At 39.0% G+C, this 26360-nt stretch overlaps 2 protein-coding genes across 2 annotated transcripts in view; both read right to left on the bottom strand.

Annotated features, from left to right (window-relative positions):
• The window catches only part of LOC114800370 (E3 ubiquitin-protein ligase RNF123-like), a 98599-nt gene extending 86574 nt beyond the window's left edge, over positions 1–12025 (bottom strand). The window contains 21 exon segments of the mRNA XM_028997650.1: positions 2699–2800; positions 3189–3309; positions 3392–3463; positions 3712–3773; positions 3991–4111; positions 4730–4847; positions 5160–5233; positions 5330–5422; positions 5771–5896; positions 6651–6755; positions 7391–7505; positions 7631–7756; positions 7865–7932; positions 8095–8181; positions 8644–8729; positions 8879–8933; positions 9289–9386; positions 9954–10033; positions 10777–10861; positions 11190–11319; positions 11894–12025. Of these exon segments, the coding sequence (XP_028853483.1) occupies positions 2699–2800; positions 3189–3309; positions 3392–3463; positions 3712–3773; positions 3991–4111; positions 4730–4847; positions 5160–5233; positions 5330–5422; positions 5771–5896; positions 6651–6755; positions 7391–7505; positions 7631–7756; positions 7865–7932; positions 8095–8181; positions 8644–8729; positions 8879–8933; positions 9289–9386; positions 9954–10033; positions 10777–10861; positions 11190–11271 (1876 nt within the window). The 5' untranslated portion in view covers positions 11272–11319; positions 11894–12025.
• A 16-nt stretch (positions 12026–12041) lies between these two features.
• terf2ip (telomeric repeat binding factor 2, interacting protein) lies at positions 12042–14217 on the bottom strand. The gene is made up of 3 exons (XM_028997646.1): positions 13598–14217; positions 13374–13495; positions 12042–12835 (listed from the first exon to the last, which is right to left on the bottom strand). The coding sequence occupies exons 1-3, from the start codon at positions 14133–14135 to the stop codon at positions 12272–12274; spliced, it is 1224 nt and encodes a 407-aa protein (XP_028853479.1). The 5' UTR covers positions 14136–14217; the 3' UTR covers positions 12042–12271.
• Between the last annotated feature and the right edge of the window lie 12143 nt (positions 14218–26360).

The raw sequence follows: 26360 nt of genomic DNA, 5'->3' as shown, positions 1-26360 counted from the left end.
ACAACTGTAGGACTTATTATTATATCATCCCCAACCCTGCACTGACACCATTTGCAGGCTCACTCTACCCTGGAAGGGGGGTCCCTCTCTGTATCACTCCTTCCCAAGGTTTCTTCTAGTGCTGCACGAATAATCTAATCGCAATCGTAATCGCGATTTCAGTCTGTGCGATTACATGAATGCAAAAAGCTGCGATTTAAATTATTAGTACATGGATTGGATCGGATATGTTGCCGATCCATTTTCTCATTCTCTCAAAGTTTGCGAGCTGACTGAAGTCTCACATCTCACGTCTCACATCTCAGTCGGATGTGACGTGTTTGTTCACATGACTTTCGATTCGAAGACATATGGTACATCAACGTCGCCGCCATATTGCGATAGGCTCTGCTGTGGCGTGACGCATATACATGTCTATGGAGAGAAGTGCATAAAAATGCCTCACTCTTGTGCTGCTTGGGGCTGTACAAACCGCTGTACGCTCCAAAGCAGATCCCGGCAGATTACATTTCATAGGTAAGGCTGGACAATTGTTTTGAATATATTTGGCCATTATAAAATCCCATTTTATAAGTCTTAACCTTAGCTAAGCTAGGCTAAGCTAGCGAAGCTATGCATTCCTGTGTTCAAGTCAGCCTCCAAACAACGTTTTGGCTAAACATAGGCATTAACTATTTAGACTGTTCTTAGCTGTTTAGTTAACTTTTCTCAAACTTTGAAGGTTTCCTAAAGAAATTCACCTCAGTTTACAAATCTTAACAGTAATGTAAAAGAGTTTTTGTGATTATTTAATTTTGTAGAATATTGTATTTTGAAAGCACTGGGCATTTCAAGTGTTATAAGTAGTTTCTATGTTTCACTTTGAAATTAAACATTTCACTATTAGTATGCGACTTTTCATTGATGTACAAGCAAGTGTCCCTTATCACATTGCAATCGCATATCGCAATTTTGATCTCAATAATCGCAATATGTCTTTTTCCCCAAATCGTGCAGCCCTAGTTTCTTCCTTTCTTTTTTTCTCTCTCCTACAGTTTTTTTTTTGTGTGGAGTTTTTCCTTGTGTGCAGAAGGGTCAAGTGTGGGGGGTGTCAACTGTAGGGCCTGTCAAAGCCCATTGAGACATACTGTATGTGATTTTGGGCTATATAAGAAATAAATGTTGTTGTTGTTGTTGTTGTTGTCTGCCAAATGCCGTAAATGTAAATGTAAATGTTATCTTTTTGGTCCAAGTAAATTAAGCAGGCTGAGTGGGGTTCACAAATATTTTCATTGAGTGTACTGAGTAAGAGTTGTGTAAATGTCTCTTTTGGGGTTATTTCACTTACACTGAAAATCACCCCAGAATCCTCTGACACTCCTGTGTAAAATGTTCGCTTCAATGCAGAGTCTGTTTAAATCTGATCTTCTTTGGTAAGTCTTATATATCCTGTCTTCTTTGAGATCATGCGCAGGTGAGAAGAGATGGCACCAGGAGGCAGGATGTACACAGTATTAAGTGGATGTGTGCCCTATTTTATTCACATTTCGTTATTCACATTTTCATTTATCAAATGGTAAAGTGAAGCCAGTGGAGATTCGGACTTCACCATTAACAGTTACTTTCAGTGACTACAGTCAGTCAGAATGCACGTATAAAAAGTATTTGGCACTTTATCAATCATCAGGAATCACCGGCATACACTGATACACTTTAAAACAGAGTGCACCCCAGTTTACTCATTCAAAGAAAAGATGACATCTTTCCTAACAAGAATAGCAGAAGAGTGCAGGAAGAAAACAGAGAAAAACACTATAATATGACCTGTTTCATCTCTCTGTGGCTCAAATCCTGAGCCTGTCATACTGGTGTTTTTCACAGCTGCCACCTACAGAGATTAACAAACCCTCTGATCACCTGATAAGTGTCCCTGCTGCTTCATTACCAGGTCCTCAGTAACTCAACTCTCCCTGTAACATGTTCATGTAAAATGCTATAAAAAAAGTGAAAATTGCAGTCATGCTTGTGCATGATAATGGAACCATTTTTATAAAACCACTTAATCATGTCACACTGAAATCTGCTTCTTTGCATATCCATGTGGCTGATGAGGTCAAATGATAAGGCCTGCAGCCAGTACAGTAATTCAGAAAAAAAAAAAAAAAAAATTGACAAAAACATTTATTGACAAAACATTTATTTACTATATGCAACTAATGTTATATTAAATTATAGCTTTGTCTTATAACATCTATAATATAGTCACAATTGTCAGAACCATACTGTAAAAACTTAATTTTTTAATTAAATTTAATTACTGAACAAAGACCTATACAGTGGAAAATCTCACATCTCACAATAACACTCCAAGACAGAGGGATCTGAAGGTAGGCAGAAGCATGGAATGTATTACTGTTTATTTAAATGTATTATCCTTGTTTTATTTATGAGTGTGTGTGTTTTTAAGTGTATATTTCTAGATTGTATTTAATAATATATTAAATAATATATTTTTTGTAATCTAAATCTATAATCTAATTGATTTTTATTTAAAAACATATGTAGTCTACTTGACCCCTCAGGGTTACATTTGACTGCATGTTATGCATGTATAACTGAGCAACTGACAACTGAATTGAATTTTTGAAACAGACTAAAACATGACTCTTCCTAGAGGTGACCAGCACCATAAGCACACAGCAGACGATGAAGTCCAAACCTTTTAGCGTTTTCTTCAAGTGAGAGAGGAGACCCCCCAATCGTTGAAGGTCAAAATAATCCACTTTCCCATTATAGAACAGCTGAGGGGGCACATAGGCCTCTGCAAAGACAAAGAAGAAAAGCATTAGAAATAAGACCCACACTGCGTATGAACAGTACAACAACAAAAAAAAGCACATGGATTGAACAAAGAAAACCTAAACAGCACGGCTTTCAAATATTATTAGATATCTAGCGATTGAGGAAATCTTCTAGGGCCAAGCCTTAGTGAAAACAAAGGGCCTGGTTTCTAAGGCACTATAATAGACGTAGCATATGGGGAGTTTTCACTGATGTAAAATCATGTGTGTCTTCAAGGATTTACAGAAACAGCTACACAAAAGAAAAGACTGCTTGCAATTTATTGATATTGTGGAGAGGAGAAACTAAGTGCCCATATGGCCAGTGCATAGCAGTACTGTCCATCTGAGCATTATGCAAATACATACCCTCACTGTTAACATAGTCTGGAATTTTCTTCTTTCCTTCATCCCAGTAACTCCTAACTGCAGTTATTAACCGGTGCAGGAAACACACCATGTACTCCGGAGGACACAGCACCGTGGGATTCTAGGAAAGAGATGGCTGAGGTTCAGCACACTGAACCTCAGGAACTGCTAGACACTTTTTTGCAGGTATGCTAGACACTTACTGCTCTGTTACTTGCATTCTCCTGCAGAAACTTTCGGAATTTGTTTAAAAAAATGTAACGGGAAGCTTCTCCCTTGATACAAAAAAAAAATACAGATAACATTAAAAGAAACTATGGATGGTCTTGTCCATAAAATAACTATAAAACATTTTTCTCTAAATATGCTATATAAAAATGTTTAGCAATGTCTTGACCAAAAAAAATCAAGTGCTCTCTTGTTATTTTGTTAATGCATTGTGTTACATGAATCTTTCAAATAATCAGTATTTATAGAGTTGACAACATCTGGCATTTAGGTAAAATGAAAACCATAGACGTACAGTTCCTTTGTCCTTGCTGTTCAGCATCAGTCTCAGTATCTGAATCTGCAGTTCTTCCACCACTAGAATGACATTCACACAGGTAATCAGTGTAGCCACTTGCTAAATACCAGAGCTAGGTTCCTCTGTGATATGTAACAGATATGTCTGAATATGTGTCTGAAATGACATTAGTGTGGCTAGTGCATGCTGACTGCTGTCTGAATAAAATCTGACCAGGAGCATGTGTGTATCCTAAAGAACAACAGCACTCATGCACTCACTTCCTCAATCCCACACCCTCTCAGAATTCATTTCTAACCCTCTATTCTTTTTTGAGCCTCTGGCAGCAACGTTCATATGCTCTCCTCCTCAAGCGCTCATCTGCACTCTCTTCTCTCGTGTTCCGCTCATCTTTCCCCTGAACAAAGAGAGAAGAACCAAGAAAGAGCAGTGCCATCTGTAAGTGCCACAGGAGAGTCCAACAAAAAATTAAACATTTGTATTCAATTAATTAATTGGTTGGTTTAAAATCAATATTGAGAACAAATAGCATCATATAGAATGTAGATCTACAGTCATTAATTTCACTTGCTGGATGAAAGCCCAAGTTTACATAATGGATATGGTCTGTACACATTCAAAAAGAATTCTCGGCTCAGAAGATCTAGTTTGTTTCAGCAGAAATTTGTCAGAATATCTTGCAACATGGAGTAAAACACAATGAAAATGAATGCATTAATAAATATTGTGTGAATACCTTCATACATTAGAGGTTTAACATCATTACCTTACAAGGCTCAAATAGAAGTGCCACCTATTTGCACTTGCAAGCCATAACAATATTGATAAAATGAATTACATGGAAATTCATTAGAAACTTCATTAATCTCCACTATCTTTAACAATGCATAGAAAATGTACGACATTTGATGTACAGGACTGCAATACATTAAATCAAGAAAATTACTATGCTGCTGCCTTGAATACAAACCAGTGATTTTCTTGCCAATTGGAAACACATCATCAGTGCACTTACCTCTTTGTCAAACTGTGTAGGCCACCATGTGGTAGGGATGAGCTCTTCCAGACCAGCCTCCTTCACTCTCAGCGGCGTTTTAATATAGAAGAACACAACGGAGCGTAGCACATCAAATGTGACATAGCTAAGGACTAACAGATTAGATCATAATTAAAAAAAAAAGTTTATCTGTATCATGAAGAATTGAAACTAACTACACACCCAGCCCATTACAGGTAAATCAGAATCAACTGGTATAGTGAAGCCAGTGGAGATTTAGACTTTCGGAAATATTCGGACAGTGGGGATTTACTTTCGGTGACTACAATCAGTCAGAATGCTCTTATAAAAATATTTGTCACTTTATCAATCATCTGGAATTAAACTGCTTCCTTCCATAGATCACAAGGAGAAGCCAGATATTGTAAATTAAACTGATAAAGGATATAGTACATTATTGAGAAGGTATTTCCGAGACTTCTCATGATGTAAAATGGCTGTAGTCAAACGCAGGTAGTGAATCTGAAAGAATCATGAGAATGAATGAATGAATGAAAGATTTTGTACAAGTGCGCACAGTGACATACTGACAGCATATGCCTATTCCTAGCCTCTTACCTGGAACCCAAGGTCTGGTATGATGGGAGAGAAGCGATATGCCCTTAGAAGAGACATCATCAGCTGTTTCAGGCACTCACTAACCTCATAGTCCTGAAGGGCACAGTCGGTAAAACCATGTCATGAAGATAGAAAATGGCAAAATAACAATGCCCTTTCAGCTTTTTAAAATCCACGTCATATACAATTTTATATAGTCACTTCATTTTACTTCCCTTGATATAGAAAAAATAAAGTATTTTTCTTTGACTTGTCTAATTGAGAGTATTCACAATTGTTTCCACAATTTGTGCCAATATGGAATTAATTTGTAGTTCTCCTCAAATTCAAATTCTTGCATATTGATTTGATCATATTGATGGCAAACCTTTTTATGATGGGTGTGCAATGTTTTTTCTTAAAAGTCCTTACTCATAACATATAACACAATGATGCAGATACCTCCATAAGCAGCCAGAAGAGATCCAGGAGCTGCTGGATCAGGGGATGCTCATCCACTGAACCGCCACCCTCCAAAATTCCCAAAAGGAAATTCATCAAAACATCTTCCACCAGGTAAACTTTACACTGTAAACACAGAGATTTGCAGACAAGCCTGTCAATCAAAATCCCAAGTTAGGGTAATTAATTTATGCTTGACAATCTTATTAGGGTTGTCAGAAGTAACACATCAACCACTGCAATAAAGTGTAAATATTTAATGCATTAAAGTAAATTAACATCTTCTGCGTTTTGTTTACCATACACTCACAAGAGTGTACAGTAATGACAGTTGTGGCAGTGCCAGTGCTTCACATGAATCTGCATGAACCTGAATGCCTGAAACTTGCTCCATGCTTAAAATGTTCAACATTTTGTTCACCATTCAGTTCAGCAGAGAATGGCATCAGCCCATTCTAAATGTGAAGCGGAAACAGGTTTTAAATATGCATTATAGCAAGTTTTGTGATTAATTTATTGTATAATTAATTAATTACATATTATTGAATTTGTATTTATAGAAGAGACATTGGCACTGGTCTCCCTATTACGTCACTCTAGAACCAGACATTGCAAGTATTCACAGTCTCCTAGTTTATAAAACAGCTGTTCGCCATCTCTTAGATCTGATGAAATCAGTCATGGTCAGGCTGATCACGGCTTCAATTGGTAAAATGACAACCCTAACAATAATGTCATTTCATACATCACCACCTAAATCAGTTTTTCTGTTTATTAAGAACATTAAATGAACTCATGAACAGGTCAACTGGGAAGAGCCCATAGATGTGATGTTCCAGACCCGATAATGAATACATGCGTTTGTATTTGATTTACTGACCATGAGGGGGGCGAAGTGGTTGAAGATGTGGACGAGAGTGACCAGGACAGTGGGCTCACCCTGTAACTGCCAGAATGAACTGCTCTTCTCAATCAGCTTCTCCTCCTGTTGTACATACACACACACATACATACTGACACACTAGGTCCAAAGACCAGCCGGCATACAAGTCTGTAGTGTGGCAGACAATACTGTTACCATGAAGAGGTTAGGTAAAGATTCCTGTAAAAAAAAAATAACATCCACATGTAGGCACACTGTCCACATGGTCTAAACAGAAAAGATTACTCCAGGTCTGTTGTTTATGTTCCCATTGCAGGAGATTACTATGGTTTTCAGTGGTCAGCATGAACACTTCGGTTTACAGCCTCATTCACAGCAGTCTGTGCCGTAGACCTTGCTCTATGTGAGCCTCAGTCCTTCATGACATTCATAATCCCATATATGCCATGTAACTTGCTGTTTTGGAGATGCTCAGGCTCAATCATCAAACTTTCAACATTAACTAGCAGAACTTTCATGCTAATATCTCCACCCATGTGACACATGTGACAATGTAACCACATAATCAATGTTACTTGTCAGGGATTTGAATGATGTGGCTGATCACTGTTTAAAGGTATGTGCATGGTACAGGTATGTCAGTATATTTAAAAGGTTGGTGAGATCTGTAACTGCAAAGAGGAACTCATGAATATCTGCACATGTACACTCATATTGTACCAGCCAGACAAACATACCTGTGAGTCGATGGCAGTGCACAACACATTCTTGATGTAGCCAAGCAGTTTGTTAGCTTTTGTGAGGTCAGCAGTGGGTGGGGTCTGTAGGGGCAGGTAGCCATCCACAGGATACGTGGGGACAAGAGCGGTTAAGGAATCAATGGCCAATCAAAAAACTGACAGAGGCCCAAGAGCTTTCATTTAATTAATCAGTCAAGGAACAAAACCAGATACTAACAGCTAATAAGAGGAGGATATCTGAGCGGGCGGCTTCCAAAGTTAAATGCAACAGACTCTTTGAAAGAGAGGCTGATGGCAGGAAAGAACGCAATGCCCGGACCCATTTTTATGTTGCTGAAGGCTGTGCCAAGAGACTGACCATTTCTGGAACACAATTTGAATAGCAACAAATGCAACAAGGATGATACTTGAACAAAAAGATTTTTAATGTTAAATGATAGCTCAGTTCTCATTAGAAACTGGATTACTTACAAACAAAATGTTATTGTGCCTTCATCCAGGTCTATCAAACAGCTAACAATGTCTCCGGCAGCCCATGACTACAAAATAAAGAGAACAGACAGAACCACTCAGTCAAACCAAGTCCATGACCTACGTAATGTTAATCAGGATATTACCACACACTTTTGAATGTTGTGATGTCTCAGATATGATTGAAATATTCTAAATATATCTAATCATCTCAATGTACATGTTCAGACCTTGCCATAGTTAGTGGTTGTCACATTCCATTTGCGCACTCTGTTGCCATCATATGCGTAAGAGTCTGGAGTGTCACCTACTCCCTCCTGGAGGCACAAGATTTTGAGGAATTCAGAAGATAAAGAATGTAAAGAAGTGCATAAGAGAGGGTGCTATACTGTGTGATACTGGCACTGCAGTGCTATAGACCAAGGAACCAATGCTGATGTTCAGAAACTATTGTTGTTTAGCAACACGGGTTACCCCTGAATGCTCTGAGCAAAAGCCCTTACTGAGAAATAAATCATTTTAGCTTTTCCTAAAGAACATTACTGAGCAATAGCCATTCACATGATGTGGAGACCATATTATGGTAAAATTATATTTAAAGAGAGGAGGAGTGGTACAGTCATGGTATTTTTTCAATCCCTGGAGTCCAGATTGGAGTAATAATATTAATTCGAAGGAGATTTAGCAGCATTGCTTGGCCTTTTACAGTACATATAGCTGCTGATTGAAATGCTGCTTTAGTGATAGAACAGCTGCAGTACAAGGGCAATGTATTTTACCTCCTGATTGAATCGGCAGTTGAGTGTGCACCAGCCAATCTGCATCAGACCCTGAGATGAGATGAGCACCTCATACACCCACTTTCCTGCAAGCATTCACAAAAAAAGTTTATTACATAAACCTGCACAAAGTAACTTTTTAACCTGACTGAATTATCCACCATACATATCATATATTATTATTATATATACATATTTCATAAACAAAATATTGTTGATTGCATTTTACTTTTACCTTTGAATACACATGTAGTAGCTCTAATGGAGCTGAAATTGCTGTGACCAATGACCTGTTAAGATAAAGAGAAAACCTCAGTTCACAAACTGTCATAGTCTTCTTTTAGTGAGTGTTTTTCTCTAAACAGAACATAGAAAACAGAAAAAAAGCATATAATTAAAATACCAGCATAAATACCTTTTAATGTGCACTAACAAATATTATTTAAATGCTATATCTTTTAGTAATAGTCCAATGAAAATATGTCGTGTTCTTTCAATTTCTCATAGGTATTCAGAACGCAACCTCAGCAGCAAATGATCAGTGGTGGAACTGAACAGTAGCTGCAGATAACAGTGTAGCTGGGATTTATAAACTAAAGAGAGAACTAAAAGACCAGGTCACATTGTACCACCCTCTGCTCCTACCCCCAATAGGTCATCATCCACAAAGAGGAGGCCCTCAAACCCACTGGTGTGATCTAAAACAACTGTGGACGGACCAAGGCGTCCATCAGCTGACTGATCTGCAGAGAAAAAAAACAAGAATCAGAATAAGAACATAAATCAGAATGAACCAGCCCTGAAGCGTAATGGCTGTGGAGATACTGCATAGATCATGGATATGGACCTATATATAGACTATAAAACTATGCAATTATGATGCCCCAAAGTAAAAAAACCCAGTTTTATTTAGTACAGTACATTTAATCCTGAGGTCTCCACCTATCATTCATTAAGAAACCAAAAGGACAGTTAATATCCAATGGCAATAATACAACTTCTGTCTTTTCACAAGTTTTAGTTGTACAGCTAAAATGAGGGTTGAAGCCAAATGAGAAAGGATGGTATAAGGACTAAAAGAAAGCAATCTGTTGTGGAGGAAAGGTGTCAGACTAAAGGGCTTATATGACAAATCTGCAAAAGCACCTGCAGTCAATCATACGAACAATGGGGCAAATATGGAAATATAAACTGCAGCCGAAGCTGTAATCACTCCGGAATGAATTTACAAATAAACAAGTATTGCACAAATTGTACTAGCTGTTCTTTTGTGTGAGTTACTATGTGTCTGTGTGTAAGAAACAGTGCACCTTGATTGTCATCTGGTATCTCTCCCTCTGACAGCAAACATTCCAGGTGGGTGGGCAGGTCCTGAAATGTCAATGTTTTTCTGAGGATGAGAAAATTGGACAATTAATCATTATAAGCCTTAAAAACAACTAATTGGTTTAATAACCAATTTATTTATTCATGTGTATGTATGTATGTTTTAGTTTAGATATTTTTAGACTGTCCAGTTGGACTAAATCAACTGACTGAAATTTGGTACGGCAAATTTTACATTCTTGGAAACATGATATCAGGAATGTTTTGAAGGAATTTCTAAAGATGTGGCACACATGTTCAGTCGGATGATCTAGATTAGGTGATGAAAGGTCAAGCTCAAGAGTAAATTTATTTGTACTGGATGAACACAAAAATCTCTGGTATAACTCAACCCTACGTCTAAAACTAAATGTAGATATTAATAGTGCCACCCAACCACACTTGCATACCATCTACCCTGTAGACAGGCTCTATGTATGGATAAGCCAGGAAACCTGACCAGCACAGAGCTCAGGAAGCCACTGGTCTACTTGTCACCACAACAGACCTGCCACCCTATGTAACATGAGAAATTTGTTGTGAATATTTGTAAATATCAATTGTCCTGGAGGTGGTTTTGGAACCTGGTGTTTTAAACCTGTTGCTGGTCTACTGTAGCCATGTTGTCCTCTTTTTCTGCCACAACATTTTAGGACCACTTATTTCACTAGACTGTACCTGCCATGTTGCCCCCTGTTTGCACCAGTAAGAATGTGTTCTGTGTGCCTTAATTCTAAGTGTGTTAGGATCCTGTCATCATAGATGTACCTGTGGGATGCTGGTGTCGGGACGAGTTTATTAGAAGGGAATACATGGTGCAAATAATCACTTAGCAGCTTCTCATTGACGATTCCTGTCAAAAGAAAAAGATGCTGTGTTCACAATCTCCAGCCAGCCTCATTTGCTCATCTAAACTTAATCAAGTGGTAATCACAGGACCACTTAGGAAGAAAACAAATATTGTGAAAATATTACTAAATAAATCTTAATTCACAACATATCCTACTGGTCCCTGGTTTTATGAGCCTAGTTAAAATAATCCATATATAATTAGCATATTGTGTTTGTGAAATTAAGTAGTCCATCACCTGTTTAGGAAAACATGAAGCAATACTTCTTACACAGTTCCATCTAATGAAGACCGCTGAGTTTCAGCATTTCAGCATTTTGCCTGCACTCACCTGTGGCCTTGGGTTTGTCCATGTCTGAGGCCAGGTGATAGTTTCGGCGGGTCAGGGCAGTGCCGCCCCCCTTGGAGCTCATGCTGCCTCCTGCGTGTCAGGCACACCTCTGACAGTAAAACGTGACAGTCTAAGTAAGCAGGAAAAAATGAGCTTTCAGCAGGAGTCCAAGGATAAAAACTTCGGGCACATTTCCCACCTGAACCAGTGACCTGTCTGTCATCAAAGAACAAACTACGCAAAATGCCTACAGTCGCTTTCCATGTTGTTTCAGATATAAAATTTGCTGTTACACCCATAGCCCCGTGTTTATTATTACGTCATATATAACTAATCCAGTTTATTAGTGACAGTTGTGTTTACATAAGTACGGGAATTTTTTTCGGCGACAGCTGAATTTCACCCCGACGTTGTTTCTGCTTGGCGGCATGAAGCAGTACCTCCTCACGCCGCTCAGGAGAAGCAGCTAATAAAACATGCTAAAGCTAACCGCCAGACCGCTCCGCTGTCGCCGGCCGTAACGCTGCAATTTGAGAGGGTTAGCCCCGACTCTGCGAGACCGCTCTGTTCCATGACACTGACAGCCATTAGAGCGCCGCTCGCCCCCGTTTCACTTGCAGCTCACGACAGGCGGAGACCCGTTGAAATGGGGTCTCCGCCGAAACGACTGTACAGGAGCACGAAATAAACTTTAAAACACGCACCTCCTTTGCGCAAAAGACCCTTCAGTAATTTGTCAACAGCACCTCTCTTCTTCATGAGCGTTCCCAGCAACGGCGAGCCGCGTGGTCCAAAAAATGCCCGAGTTACGGAAACGCGATTTCAGGTTGAATTCAATAAACAGAACAAACCACAGGTACGCTTTTATTTAAAACAGTAGTATTAAACGGGGTATAGTCTTTAGCTTAGGCAAATATATGTATTTTTGCATATCATACATTCTGATTTTCAATTTATTTATTACATTTCTAGAGATGAGGGGAAATACATTCACATCACACATTTGGATAAAAATATAAAGAATGTTGAAAACGGTCTATAAAATGCAAGTTTCCTTTTTTTGGTTAATTTTGACTATGTTATCACAGTATCTGAAGGAAAGCCATCCTATCAGACACTCCAGCCTCTCCATATATCTGCCGCAGCTTTGATATGGAGTGATGGTCGCCTGACAACAGGAGCTCATCATCACTGCAAGTCCACAGAGGCCCTGAATTATGTCCCTCAAGCAAGCAACGCAAAGCTAACGTAACATCACCACTCGTCTTCAGGAGTACCTTGGTCACCTCCTCCAGGCTCTGATTTGACTCCCTCATTAAATCCAAAATCAGACACTCTCCCTCCTTCTCCAAAGTTTCCTGAGACACACACTCTTCTTCTGTTGATGGACTGTTGTCTTCCTGTGACTCGTTGTCAAAGAGGAAAAGGTGAGCCTTGGAGGTGACAGGGGTGGCATTGCTAGGCCCAGGTTGCTGATTGTCCTCAGCCCTCAGGTCATGGCCAATACACTGTGGTTCCAGGCTCCTCCGCTGTGGACTGGAACCATTCTGTGCCAGCACCTCAGTGCCACTCTCAGTGTCCACCTCGTGGTGTGAGGGAGTGGAGGAGATGCTCTGACACTGATCTTCTTCGTGCTCCTCATCTGGCTAAAGTAGAAAGAAAGTAAAGATCAGGAAGCAACATTGGTACTGTACTGCAAGTCACATTACATATACATAATCAAAACACATTTTGCTGTCCTTTGGTCAAGTGGTCAAAGGTCACCTATCATTAAAATGTCACTTTTTTATATTATTTAACATTAAGATTAATATTATTTAACATTGTGGTTTGTGAATGGTCTTGATGTGGTCAGATACTGTATTAGGGAACCACTAATAACTATATAAAAGCAAAAAAATCTTGTCAGGGGACCTTTAAAATAAAAAGGCCAAATCATTCTGATTCCATTGGACATTTTATTACATCATGCATGTGAAACTAACTGTAATAGTTCAAAATGTCATCAAGAATAACCCCTTTATTGATTTAACACACATTTAACACGCGGCAACTAGTTGTTTATGACTACAAATCACCTTTATTTTTTTTTTTAATATCATGTTACTTTTTAAATCCAGAAATACTCAAATATAGGTGCAAAAAAACTATGCGTATTTTAAACTATAGGCAATTTTTCCATACCCACTGTGAATCTTCAAATTCTTTGGCTGCTCGCTCAAGAATGCCCATCTTAATGTGCACAGGTGTGGAGGTCCTTCCTGCCGGTAAGTGATCCACTCTGAGGGCGACCTGATCACCTGTCTCTGCAAATTTAAATAGATTTGAATACATGCTACTGATGTTAATGAATACTATGCAGAAACTTTTTTCTAAATATATTGGTTTATATATGAAGAATGTCTGACCAATCTCTGGGCTGTCTGACACAGTGTCCACTCTTGCTCTTTTATTAGATGAAGGTTCTTTCTCTGCCAGAACTGACGGGTTAGGCTCCTGTTGTGGTCCTACACCAGGTTGAGGTATCTCTGGTATCTCAGGAGGTAGGTCCTGCTCTGGTGCATCTGAAATGCGATGTGGAGGAAGAACACATCTCTCTTCTAAGACTGAAACTGAGGCAACCTGCAGCCTTGTCAATTCTTCAGACTCCTGATTCCTCAATTCTGATAAACCCTGCTCTGGGTGTTTTTGTGACTCTAAAACAATATCGGTCATCTTGTGCTGAACAGCCTTTGAGGAAGACTTCTGTCCTAGTTCAAAATTTAACCGACCGACCCTGCGCCTGTGTTTGAGGTGTTTGAGGTAGTGATCCCTCATAGACTGCCAGCTGTGTCCAGTGACACCGGCCTTCTCCATATCTTGCCAAATACAGTTGCCATGCACATCCTTCTGATGCTTCGACACAAAATCCAAGATGGCCTGGTCCTCCTCGATGGTGTAGCCCATTCGGCCATTTCCAGCAATCCTGCGCCGAGTTGCCCGTGTTTGAATTTGCTGTGTGGTGCTCAGTCTGTACTTCACCTCATCAAGTCGCCTGTTTTTTCTCCACACAGTCCCAGATGTATTTGGTAGAGACGTAAATCTGCCCACTGGTGTCGGTCAAGTTCTCCTGTGGATCAGCGAGCAGGATGACCCCTGCCTCCCTGGTTCGGCATAACATGCCTCCCCCAGTAGTGATCAATGAATGCAGCTGTGCCTTGGTGGCGCTTGGCCGTATGTAGAAACGCATGGGTTCCCCCTCAGAGCTCTGGAACAGGCCTGCAGATGTGACCTTAGACATCCTAGGTATAAGTGTACATTTAAAGATAATTCCATTATTATTGCTGCTAACAGATGTAAATTATTTTTTATTATTTTCCACATAACTGTTAGTAATTATGTTTAATCACAACTATCCTACGACTTCTCTTGTATGTAAAAAGAGATTGTTTTCGACATTTAAGACTGAAACATTGTAGTGTAGAGAAAACACGAAACCCCATCACATTGGGTCACGTTGTTGATGTTGGACTTCAAAAACAGAAAGTAAACAAATGGTGCATTCGCCATAAAAGCGGACTCCAAAGACGTGCATCAGTTTGGGGGTATTTAGGTGAGACATGGAGAAAAAATAAATACCTGATATCAAACTGTCCTGTTGCCGGGACGTCCACTGCATAGGAATAAGCAGAAGCGCTAAATAGCTAATCTGGCTGCTCCAGATTCACGCGCGTTTTCTGTTGTTCTTACACAGCGAGTGACAAGCCCATATAGTTGTACAGAATTCTCATTTGAAAGATGTACATCAACGCGTTTATAGTAAAAGTTTGTTTAAATTTTTTTCCCCGCTTAAAGAATTTTATGTATTCAGAGAATTTAAAAATGTTTATGGTGACAAGTTCCGGGTGACTTATGTCACTTCCGGAAAGAAGAGCAGCGACTGGTGTAACACGTATGATGGAAAACACGAAATCAGTACATTATTCACTAAAATGCTATAAAAACCTCAACATTCTGGACAATTCATTTTTATGTGTATCAGTCTGCTTATCAGATAACTACTTTGGTAGGACAGAGGTCTTAAATATAATTTTGTCATAGAAATGTTCTTTTGAGACAGTTGGATTTCCCAAACTAAAATTTTATCCAAAAATCATATAATTATCTTATTTCATACATAGACAAATATTTCATAGTCACGTGGTACAGACAGGCACAAGTGGCATGTGTGAAATGAGCACGAGCATGGCGAGACAAGAGTGAAAAAATAATGCACGACGTCCTTTGGACCTGAAGATGGCAGCACTGCAGCTGCTTATACATTTGGCTGCGTTTCAAGTGGAGTGGTGGTTGATGTCCATAGAGATAGTTGGCACTCCTCAGTGCTTTCTGTAGTTGCTGTGAAACTGCCGAAATAGGTTACAACTTCAAATCATCTTACATTGTTTTATAGTAATATATAAATAAAACAAATCAAATAATGATCTTTTTTTTAATGCTCCGGAATAATTTTTCCAACAAAGTTGGACTATATTTGTCTAGAATGATAAACATAATTGAAAAAAGAACCTTGACTTAGTACAAGAACAAAACATCTGGAAGTCAGAGCCACTGTTAGGGTGATTTCCCTTGGCTGTTCGAACAAGTCTGCAACCCTCCATGAGTGCTTTGCAGTAGGAAAATGTTTTTCAATTTGTTTGAGTGTTGCTGTGATTTGACAAAAATGCAAATAATTCATGCAGATTGGCTGAATTTGTGTTTAATTGTTGCAACCGCAACATTGCAAATTGCTGGGGGGATTGTCAAGTTACCCATTTAAATCCCATTGAAAAAACAAGGGTGTTCTTACTTTTATATTTGTCTTTGGCTTAGTTTTTGTTTAAACATATTCCACAAAGTATTTTTGTACTCTTGAGGTTAGATTTAAACATTTAGAACCTGGTAAGGACTAAATGATTTTGATTGTTATGTAATGGTGTGATCTGTGTACAAATATAGACCCACCTCTTTGTTCTTTACCTTTTTTTTGTCTGTTTAATTAAAAAGTTACATTTAATGTTCTCGTCTTTTCTGTCCCTCACCCCACCCCTCCTCAATGAGCCAATCCAGTGGACTCCTGCCGGATTGAAAGCAGATATAAGCAACACTTCTGTTCTGGATGTTTATTACATTTTGGTAAGGTGTTAAGAAGTTATTAATTAAACTTTGAATAATGTTGCGGGAGAAATTTGCAGTGGAACCCTCCCAATGACTACATCACTTTTCATGACCACCGTTTAAAAACACTAAGTTTAGTAATTGTAGTTTTTCAGTTTAGTATTGTTCTGTAAGCCTAATTCTACAAACCTTTGTATTGTATTTATTGGATTAGGTATACTTTTATTTCACGGTGTTCTTTGTTTTTATCTTTTTATGTTCTATGTTAGCCTTGAGCTTATGCTACAGGAAAACAGCAGCTTTTTGATTTGCTTATTTGCCGATTTTTTTTTTTTTTTTTTTGCACAATGCTTAGTCTTGACACCATTTGCTACAAAATTCACTACAAATGGATAGTATTTTGTTTAGCTGGTGGCCCATGGAATCAGATTTGTGCAAACAAAACCTTCCTAATATCAAACAAAAATAAAACATTGAAATGTAAAATCCATATATGACCACTAATAACTGAGGCTGCTCTGTGTGTTCTTGAAGCTGACATATCTTGCAGTGATAGTTCTGGGAAACAGAGCTGTCACACAAATACCTGCTGGCAAATGAGGTGAAGCCCCACTCACACGAGAGAATTGTGCCAAAAGTCCAACCGAATCCTCAGACAGCATAAACGTAAAGCAGGGCAGAGCGACTGAAAAGCCAGCAGTGAAACTGTAAAGACAAGCGTTTGATATTAGGAAAGTTTTGTTTAAATTTTTTTACACTAATCTGATTCCATAGTGGCCTCCATGTCCAAGGAATTTTGCTAAACTAGATTTCAGACTGGGTATTGCAAGAGAAGGGTATGTGTTCACTAATAGTAAACTGCAGATTAGCATTTTTTTTTTTTTTTTTTTTTTCAGAAAATTGGCGTTTTCCTTTAATACTTAATTAATTGTTAGCATTGGCAATTCAGGTTAAATCTTTAAAATAAATCTACTAAATGTGAAATGCTTTGGTTTTATTAAAGATGTTTGTATACATACATGTTTTCCACTTTTCATTTATTTTACACTGTAAAATAAATGTATTTCTCTGCTTATCCTCTGGTCTGGTCATTTTATTGAAGGTATTTGATCATTATAGTATTTGCAGTATTTTTAATATGATGGGAACAACTGTAAAATAATGGTATTTTTCTGCTGAATTGACTGTACTGCTCTTTTAATTAGGATTATTCATCAACCTCCATCTGTAGATATGCATTAGATAAATCCAGTTTACTGAAGCATTGATCTCCAGCTAGAGATGCAAAACAAGTCCTCAATGCGTGGAATTGGGTACTTATACACAGAGAGCTGGGTTAAGGTGATCTTGAAATCCCCATCCCCATTGAAATCTCCAAATCTTTCAAATCCCGAGCCACCACGGTGCCACTGAGGTGCCACTGAGCAAAGCACCATCTCCACACACTGCTCCCTGGGTGCCTGTCACTGCTCACCAAGGGTCATGGTTAAAAGCAGAGGACACATTTCATTGTGTGCTTCTGTGTTTCACAATGACAATCACTTCACTCTCACTTTACACAGCCTCACTGCGCCTTTTTAATGATAGGCCAATAGCCCAATCACTATGCTCCACAGGTGAAATCACCCCAAGCTCTGTCAGGCATTTTTTCTCAGCCTCCACTCATGTTCAATTACATGGACAGCCTTTATGTCCTTCCAATTCAGTTTAATAGCTCTCAGCCACTCTTTTCCAAACAATGGTGGTACGTCTACTTTCACTACATATAAAGGCAACTCAGCACACTGCTTGTGTAATCTTACTTGAACTTGGATGAGGTCTTTGTAGGTCTTTAGCATGATTTCAGTGGGTTGCAAGGGTCATTGGTACTGCTCCATCTCCATTTTCTTTCTACTGACTGTTGCTAGCGAATATTTCCCTTTTTGACATACGTTGAGAAAACAGTCCCAACTCACAGTCAGTGTCAGATTTATTTTCATTACTTTCACTAGCTTCGACATGAATTCTCTTCTTTTTATCTCTTGTTTTCCACTTTGTTGCATTACATCTCTGTTTAGGTTTTTCCTCTTTTCTTGACCTCTCTCTGTCTCGGCTGTTTTTGATTTTATTACTACACATGCACTTGGTGTGGCATTTCTTCCCACACTGGTGACAGTCACGATCCCTATACAAGCAGTCATCATCAGTATGATTCATTTTCCCGCACTGGCAGCATTGGTCGCATTTAGGGAAAAACAACTGCATTCACTTTCAGAAACCCACTGATCTGCTGCACGTGGTTTCCATGGACGCGGGCAATATCGATTGCTTTCTGAAACGTCAGATCTTTCTCTGTGGCCTTTCTGTGGTGGCCTAGCAGTTAAGGAAGCGACCCTGTAATCAGAAGGTTGCCGGTTTGAAAGTACCATCCCCACACACTGCTCATTGCTGCACACTGCTCACCAAGGGTGATGGGTTAAAAGCAGAGGACACATTTCATTGTGTGCACCGTGTCCTGTGCTGTGTTTCAGTTTCACTTTTTTTTATTCGCTTCCCAAAACAAAATGCCTTACCACCAGTGTGATTTGTTCCACTCAAAATCTTTTAAACCATCACCCTTGGTGATCGGTGGGCAGCCATGAAAGGTGCCCGAGGAGCAGTGTGTGGTGATAGTGGCACCTTGGTGGTTCAGGGATTTGAATTACGGGTCTGTGTCCTTACCCGCTAGGCCACCACTGCAATACTACATACACAATTTGTTAATGGCAAATACTGAACGTGAACAATCAGAAAGAGGAAGGGAAACACCACAAATGTTTTAACAAGGTAATTTTAATAAATCAAAACAGTACTATTAAAGCCTTGAAACAAGACTACAGTCAGGCCACAAAAAAGCACAGGTTAGACTACTGTGAACAGGGCATCCCTTTCCTTCCGTCGCAGCAGACCCACGGCATCTTTAACAGCCTCATTCCTACGGGAGCGCAAATGGGAGAAGTTCCGTAAATTACAGGCTCCTCCTACAAAAGGAAAACACAAACAAGACAGAGAACACAGACAGCACATCACATGACCACGGGACGTAACAGTACATGTAAATACATTTATGTAGAATGTTTAGATTATTTCACTCATTAGTATAATTTATAAATGAATATGATGTTTCCATGATTTAGATAACACAAAATTTGTCTCCTGAAAAGCCAAAAGAATCCAATTCTGAGCAGTGATCTTTTTCTAAACAAGACACAAATGCTGCTAGTTTTTATTTACCCAGGTAATGCTTTGATGCAATGAACTAGCAAAGATATCTTTGTAAGACGTATTCACATTAACACAGTGTTCTAGTGAGTGTTTAGTGGGGTCCCACACACCTTTCCTGTTAAAGTTACTTGTGGGCCTATGTTGTAGACTTGAAGCCCCTTTTCACACATACATTTCTAGTCTACATGTCTCATTTAAAATATACAATGGCACACCACACTTTTTAAATCACATTTGATTTTACAACATGTTAAATTACAAATATGAAGTATAAAAAGCTACAATGTAAGATTCCTTGTATCCAGGGACGGATTATGGGTCATGTGGGCCCCTGGGCAAAACTTTTGCGAGGTCCATGGCTAGGGATAGCTAGTTGCTACGTGACCATGCCACTTGTGGGTCCAAACTAGTGTGGTGTACCATGTTGTAAAAGCAGAATTATGTTGACAAAATCTTTTGCCGCTTTTTACCTCGGAAAAAGTGAAAAGAAGGTGGCTTAAGTTGATACAGTAAATTGGATCTCAAATTATAATCAGAACAGCCTAATGCCATTACCTCACGTTAATGTTAGCACCAGGTTACCCATCTCTGTTTATAGAGACAGGTAGCAACGTAGCACAACCAGATCGTACCATAACAAACAGTATTTGTTTGAATAATCCAGAATGTGCTAGTTCGAAATAGAAATGGAAATGTCTATAAAAGTGAACCAAAATGCCATGTACCTGTAATCAGCAATTGTTGCTTTGCAGCTTTCCCAAAGAAGACAATTACATCCTCGTAGCTAGGGGGCAGTCATATCATGCGCAGGGCCAGGAACAAATAAATTCAAGGACACCAACAGAATGAAATGGTAAAGTAAGCGAAATCCCACCACCCGTGCCATATTTAATAAACCAATAACTTAGATAAACAGCAGGTTTACACGTGGGTTGTCAGAATGTTGTGGACATGTGCGCTCATGTAGTTGAGAGGTGGTATAAGGTGCAACAAATAGACCCAACAAGAAATATGATGCGGTCAAAATAATATGTGCGGTGAATTTCTTGCCAACTAGAGCCACGGCGGGCAAATGATAAATGAAACATATTGTCCTACCTTAAAACTTCATAGCTGCAGTTAATGTTGTCGTTAGCTGTGTGATCCTTTTGTCTTTTTGCCGGCTCATGGAAGTCTTTATCAGTTTAAATTTGCGATTGTAGATCTACTTTTTTTACATTACTTTTCGTTCTTTTACTTTATGCCATGTAGATTTAGGAGGGCAAGCATACTATGATACAGATTGAAACCAAAAAAAAAAACACGTTGCGCCACGACAAGAAAAACATATCCATGATTTCAACTTGGGAATGCCCACTAGAAACGTCTAAGTGAAAGTGAAGTGATTGTCACATGTGATACACACATGTGCACACAGTGAAATTTGTCCTCTGCATTTATCCCATCACCCTGAGTGAGCAGTGGGCAGCCATGACAGGCGCCCGGGGAGCAGTGTGTGGGGACGGTGCTTTGCTCAGTGGCACCTCAGTGGCACCTTGGCGGATCGGGATTCGAACCGGCAACCTTCTGATTACGGGGCCACTTCCTTAACCGCTAGGCCACCACTGGCCATATAATTCTTTCATATGGGCAATGTAAACCGCACGCCCATATAATTCTTTTCTTTTCTTCATTTAAATTGCTTAATTTTCTGTCAAATCCGTGTGCATTTGCTATTACTGACCAATTGGGCTGAAATGAACAATACCCTTGTTTAAAAGCATGGCTTTTCTTCCCTTAGCAACTGTTGGCATGGGTAAACAAAATCAACTAAGCGATATGATCTAACTGATAAAAATCGGCAATGTATTTGGTACAATAACGTGGATTAAAATAGCATTAAGACATGGTATTGTATGCAGAACTTCCTAGAGTAGAATTACACCCTAGAATCTTTGATCCGAATATTAGCAACATTCCATAACCTGTGCGAAGCATCCATACACTGTGTATTGGCAGCAGCCGGTGGGCTGGGCTCTACACTGGCAGCTAGCATGTGTTACGTTCTTAAGGGGGAGGGAGGGAGATTTTGATACATTTGGAAAATAATTCACCATGAACCAGTTGTGAAACTTTGGGAACTTTTTATGCAGCTAAAGGGAGAAATAACATTTAATTTTACTGTTCCTACTCCAAGTCACCATTTTGTATAATATGCATAACATTTAGGTCTAATTATAGATATTTTGTGAAAATGTTAAAAGAAAAAAAAATGAAAATGTTTAAACCACCTTTTAAACACTAACCCTAAGCCATCTGTCAATAGCCTACCTTACATAACTTTCTTTCTACTCTTCCTTCTTGCAAAGTTATCCACTAATTCATCAAAGTTAAGCTGTCTAACCAACTCTGATTCGATGGCCAGAAGTGACAGTGAATTCAGGCAGTTTTGGTACATCCTAATCCTGAGTTAATTTTTAATGCGAGTGAGTTTGGAAAATGAGCGCTCCCCTTCACAGTTTGTAATAGGCAGGGTCAAAAAAAGTACACATTTGGAAAGGTTGATTGCAAATCTAAATCCATCATTGTTCTGAGCATTTTACTTGGGCATGTCTCTTTTTCTGACATGAATGACTTGTACTGCATCAGTTCATCTGCCAGGCTCATGTTCAGATCTGAAGGATATGCTGCAATGAGTGAGTTAGCCTTTAAAGTGAGCTCACTGTTGGATATATTTTCAGATAGGTAAAGAGCACCAAATAGCTCAGTTACGTGTCGGTAGGGTGGTAGTAGCCTAGTGGGTAACACTAGCCTGTGAACCAGAAGAACCAGGTTCAAATCCCGCTTACTACCATTGTGTCCCTGAGCAAGACACTTAACCCTAAATTGCTCCAGGGGGACTGTCCCCTGTAACTACTGATTATAAGTCGCTCTGGATAAGGGTGTCTGATAAATGCCATAAATGTAAATGTGTGTGTATGCACTCAAACGATGGTTAAGACAAGACACAAGTTTGTCGATAACAACGTTGAATGTTTCAATCCGAAAGTGTTCCCTACCATTAAGTGTACACCTGGCTCTGCGCTTTCATCAAACATTCGTGGGCGCTTCTTTGTGCACTGGAGGTCATGCCTATAGTCCTGGGAGACAGTAGTAGTGATATTTAAATTGGCCCGCTTCAAATACCTCAAAATTTTCTCTTTGTGCTGCCACAAAGTCTCGTAAAGATGACAGTAGACATTTAGCTGTACATATGTTAATGTCTGACTTCTGCAACTGCAGGCTGGTGGCTTGGAACCTCTGTAATATTGTATTCCAGAAGTGTGCCATGAAAGCCATCTCCAGCGTATCCAATTTCCCACAAAGTGGAGAGGCTTCACTGCGAGTTTCTCGCTTCTCCTCATCTTTGGAAATATTATCCAATGCCTCTCTCAGTTGTGCATAATACCTCCACAGAGTCTGAGTTGAGTCAGCCCGTGCACTCCAACAAGTACCTGACAGTGATTTCAGTGTGAGTTTGACACCACTGTTACCTTCCCCCACCTGTGCGTAGATGATGCACAAAAAGTGTACATTGTCTGTAGCAGGTCAAAGAAATGTCCAGCCTCTGAGCTGCTGTCTACAGCATTGACACCAACTAGATTCAATGAATGTGCTGCACAAGGGACATAACAAACCAGTGGGTTTCATCGTTTAAGATGAGCTTGGACTCCATTGTACTTTCCCGACATGTTACTGGCATTATCATGCAACTGCCCCCTACAGTTAGACAAGTCTAGGCCCAGAGCATATGACACACCATAGCAATGATACACTAAGCCAAACTGTCCCCCCTATGGTTGAAAACGCTCGACTTCATGTCCGCCCTGATTAACAAATCTGAAAATAAAGTGAGTTGGTCCACATGAGCAAGGTCTGGAGTGGAGTCAACTATAACAGAGAATATTTTGAATATTTTATTTCATTAACAATTGCTTGCTTTGTTCTTTCTCCCATCTTAGATGAAAAAATTCTTCACAGACGGTTGATGACAAATAGGACACAGAGCTCTTTCCCTTGCCACCAAACCTTTAGAGGTGTTCAGTAGGAATGGATCAAACTAGACCAACAGTTCTATGATGCCCAAGGTAGCTCATGTCTCCCCTGAAAGTGAGTCCCCTCTCCCTCAAAAACTGGATGACGTCAACAACTCGTTTTAAAACATCCCGCCAGTATTGTCACTCTGCATCAATTTGTTTGATGATATCAGAATCAATTGTTGCAGTTGCCTTTGGAGCGATGGTGTAATGCTAGCATTGCAAGCTCTATGCTCTGCACTCCTCTCATGCTCACCAATCCGCTCTGAATGTTTCCAGTCAGAAAATCCACAAAACAAAAGTATAGTCCTTAATAGAAAACAGTTTGCAAGCAAAACAATACACACAGCCAGTTGAAGGGGAGTAAAGTAGCCACTGCCTAGTCACTGTTTGCCCATTTGGTAGACAACAACTGAGTAAAGCATTGTAAAGCTCTACTGATACCCCCAATGTTTCTATCCCTGACTGAGGCAGGATACTTAGCACTTCTGTTTTGAAATGCAGCTACCCCTCTACTAAAAAGAATTGGCTGGGACGGTAATGGTACTGGGCAATAAAGCAGGGTCATTGACAGTTTCACACCAGGAGCTGGGATCTGTGCCCTCCTCATTTGAAAACTGTACCTCAGGCAATGAAGCTGACTGGTCTAATTGTGGCTCTGACACACCTGCAACTTTCATTTGATTATCTTTCTGTAGCTGGTGGTCTGTGGTAGCCTGGCAGGGCTGGCATCCCTGTCCTGTACCTGACTGGGTCTGCAAGGGTTCATAGGACACTGTCAGATAACAATAATCCAGTGGTGAGCTCATCTCATTGCTAGAACTCTGGTGATTGCTAACATTAGCAATACCCATCTCACTTTTATCCAGCGGCAAAAAAGTTTGATATTAAAGGAACGTCTTTTAGGAAAACTTTTCTTGCTTTTCTTTTTGAAGCACCACTTTTTTGTTTGGGATCCATGTTATTTATGGAAATTGTGTCTTTATAAGGTGATCTAGAATTACTCTTGCAATACTATAGCTTAAAATATAAAAGAACAACAACGTTTTTAAAAGGCTGTGAGTTGCTAGGTAGCAACTGCTAATTAGACCTAGCCTTTAAAAAGGCCTGGATCCTTGGTGTATTGTTATTACAACTAAGAAATATAATACAGTTCAAAAATAATATGCTAGGGCTTTCAGCCTGTTATAAGACTAGAAAATCATATACTTCAGGTAATGAATAGTACAGATATAATATGCCATATATAATATAGTATAATATAATACAAATAATATATTATACAATTATATAGAATAAGAGAGAGAGATTTAGAGAGAGAGAGGTGGAAAGAGAGAGTGAGAGAAAGTCAAGGAGATAGAGGGAGAGAGATGCAATATAAAATGTATATAAAAGGTAATGAGCCTTTAAAAAGGCTTTTGGTCTCTCTGCATGTTTTACACATTGCAAGTTCTCCAATGTGAATAAAACTGTTTGCGTTGCAAATAGAGTGCTTTAAAGTGATTTTCAGCGCGTGTAAGGCCCAATCATGAAAAAGTTGATTCCGGATAGCGAATTATAATCTTTTTACAACGTTTTCTTTCTTACAACTTAGAAACTTCATTTCCAATAAAGAAAGTTGATGATTTCAGCATGTCTCACTTGTTTTCAGCTTGTTTTGTGCCATTACACATTTGACCTTGAAAAAGTGACAATCTTTTGTTAAAACACTTTCCCTTCAACATTTTCAACATCTAACACTTTGAAATACATAAGAACATCCTAAATTAAAAGGAAAAATAAAGAGAATTTGAAATTTCATGTGTTTTAGGCCTTTTTTAGGCAAAACTATGTTTGACCTTGAAAAACACACTAAAACTAAACTTTTCCATCAAAATTTTGCATGTCCAACACTGTGAAACACTTAAGAACATCATTTCTAGCAGTATCCTTAAAGAAAATTAAAAGTTTCATTTGTTTTTAGCTTTGTTTCTGTAAAATGATGTTTGACCTTGAACGGAGTGCTTTAAAGTGATTTTCAGCGCGTGTAAGGCCAAAACATGAAAACGTTGATTCCGGACAGTGAATTGTAAGCTAATTAAAAGTAGAAATAAAGAGAATTTGAAATTTCAGGTGTTTTAGGCCTCTTTTGTGTAAAACTAGGTTTGACCTTGAAAAACACACTTTCTCCTAAAACTACACTTTTCCATCAAACATTTTGCATGTCCAACACTGTGAAACACTTAAGAACATAATTTCTAGCAGTATCCTTAAAGAAAATTCGAAGTTTCATTTGTTTTTAGCTTTGTTTATGTTTGACCTTGAACGGAGTGCTTTAAAGTGATTTTCAGCGCGTGTAAGGCTTACAGTGAATTGTAAGCTTTTTACAACGATTTCTTTCTTACAACTTAGAAACTTCCTTTCCAATACAGGAAGTTGAAGATTTCAGCATGTCTCACTTGTTTTCAGCTTGTTTTGTGCAAAAACACGTTTGACCTTGAAAAAGTGACAATCTTTTGATAAATCCCTTTCCCTTCAACATTTTCAACTTCTAACACTTTGAAATACATAAGAACATCCCAAACTAAAAGGAGAAATAAAGAGAATTTTAAATTTCATGTGTTTAGGCCTCTTTTGTGTAAAACTAGGTTTGACCTTGAAAAACACACTTTCTCCTAAAACTACACTTTTCCATCAAAATTTTGCATGTCCAACACTGTGAAACACTTAAGAACATCATTTCTAGCAGTATCCTTAA

The sequence above is a fragment of the Denticeps clupeoides genome, chromosome 12, assembly GCF_900700375.1.
Source record: "Denticeps clupeoides chromosome 12, fDenClu1.1, whole genome shotgun sequence".
Classification (NCBI taxonomy): Eukaryota; Metazoa; Chordata; class Actinopteri; order Clupeiformes; family Denticipitidae; genus Denticeps; species Denticeps clupeoides.
This window is presented reverse-complemented; position numbering and strand designations above follow the sequence as displayed.

Coding starts and splice junctions, on each gene's coding strand:
- terf2ip (XM_028997646.1), bottom strand. CDS start 14,135: ATGGGCTACACCATCGAGGAGGACCAGGCCATCTTGGATTTTGTGTCG. Junction 13,496..13,597: donor GTCAGACAGCCCAGAGATTG/GTCAGACATTCT, acceptor TTAAATTTGCAG/AGACAGGTGATCAGGTCGCC. Junction 12,836..13,373: donor AATTTGAAGATTCACAGTGG/GTATGGAAAAAT, acceptor TTTCTACTTTAG/CCAGATGAGGAGCACGAAGA.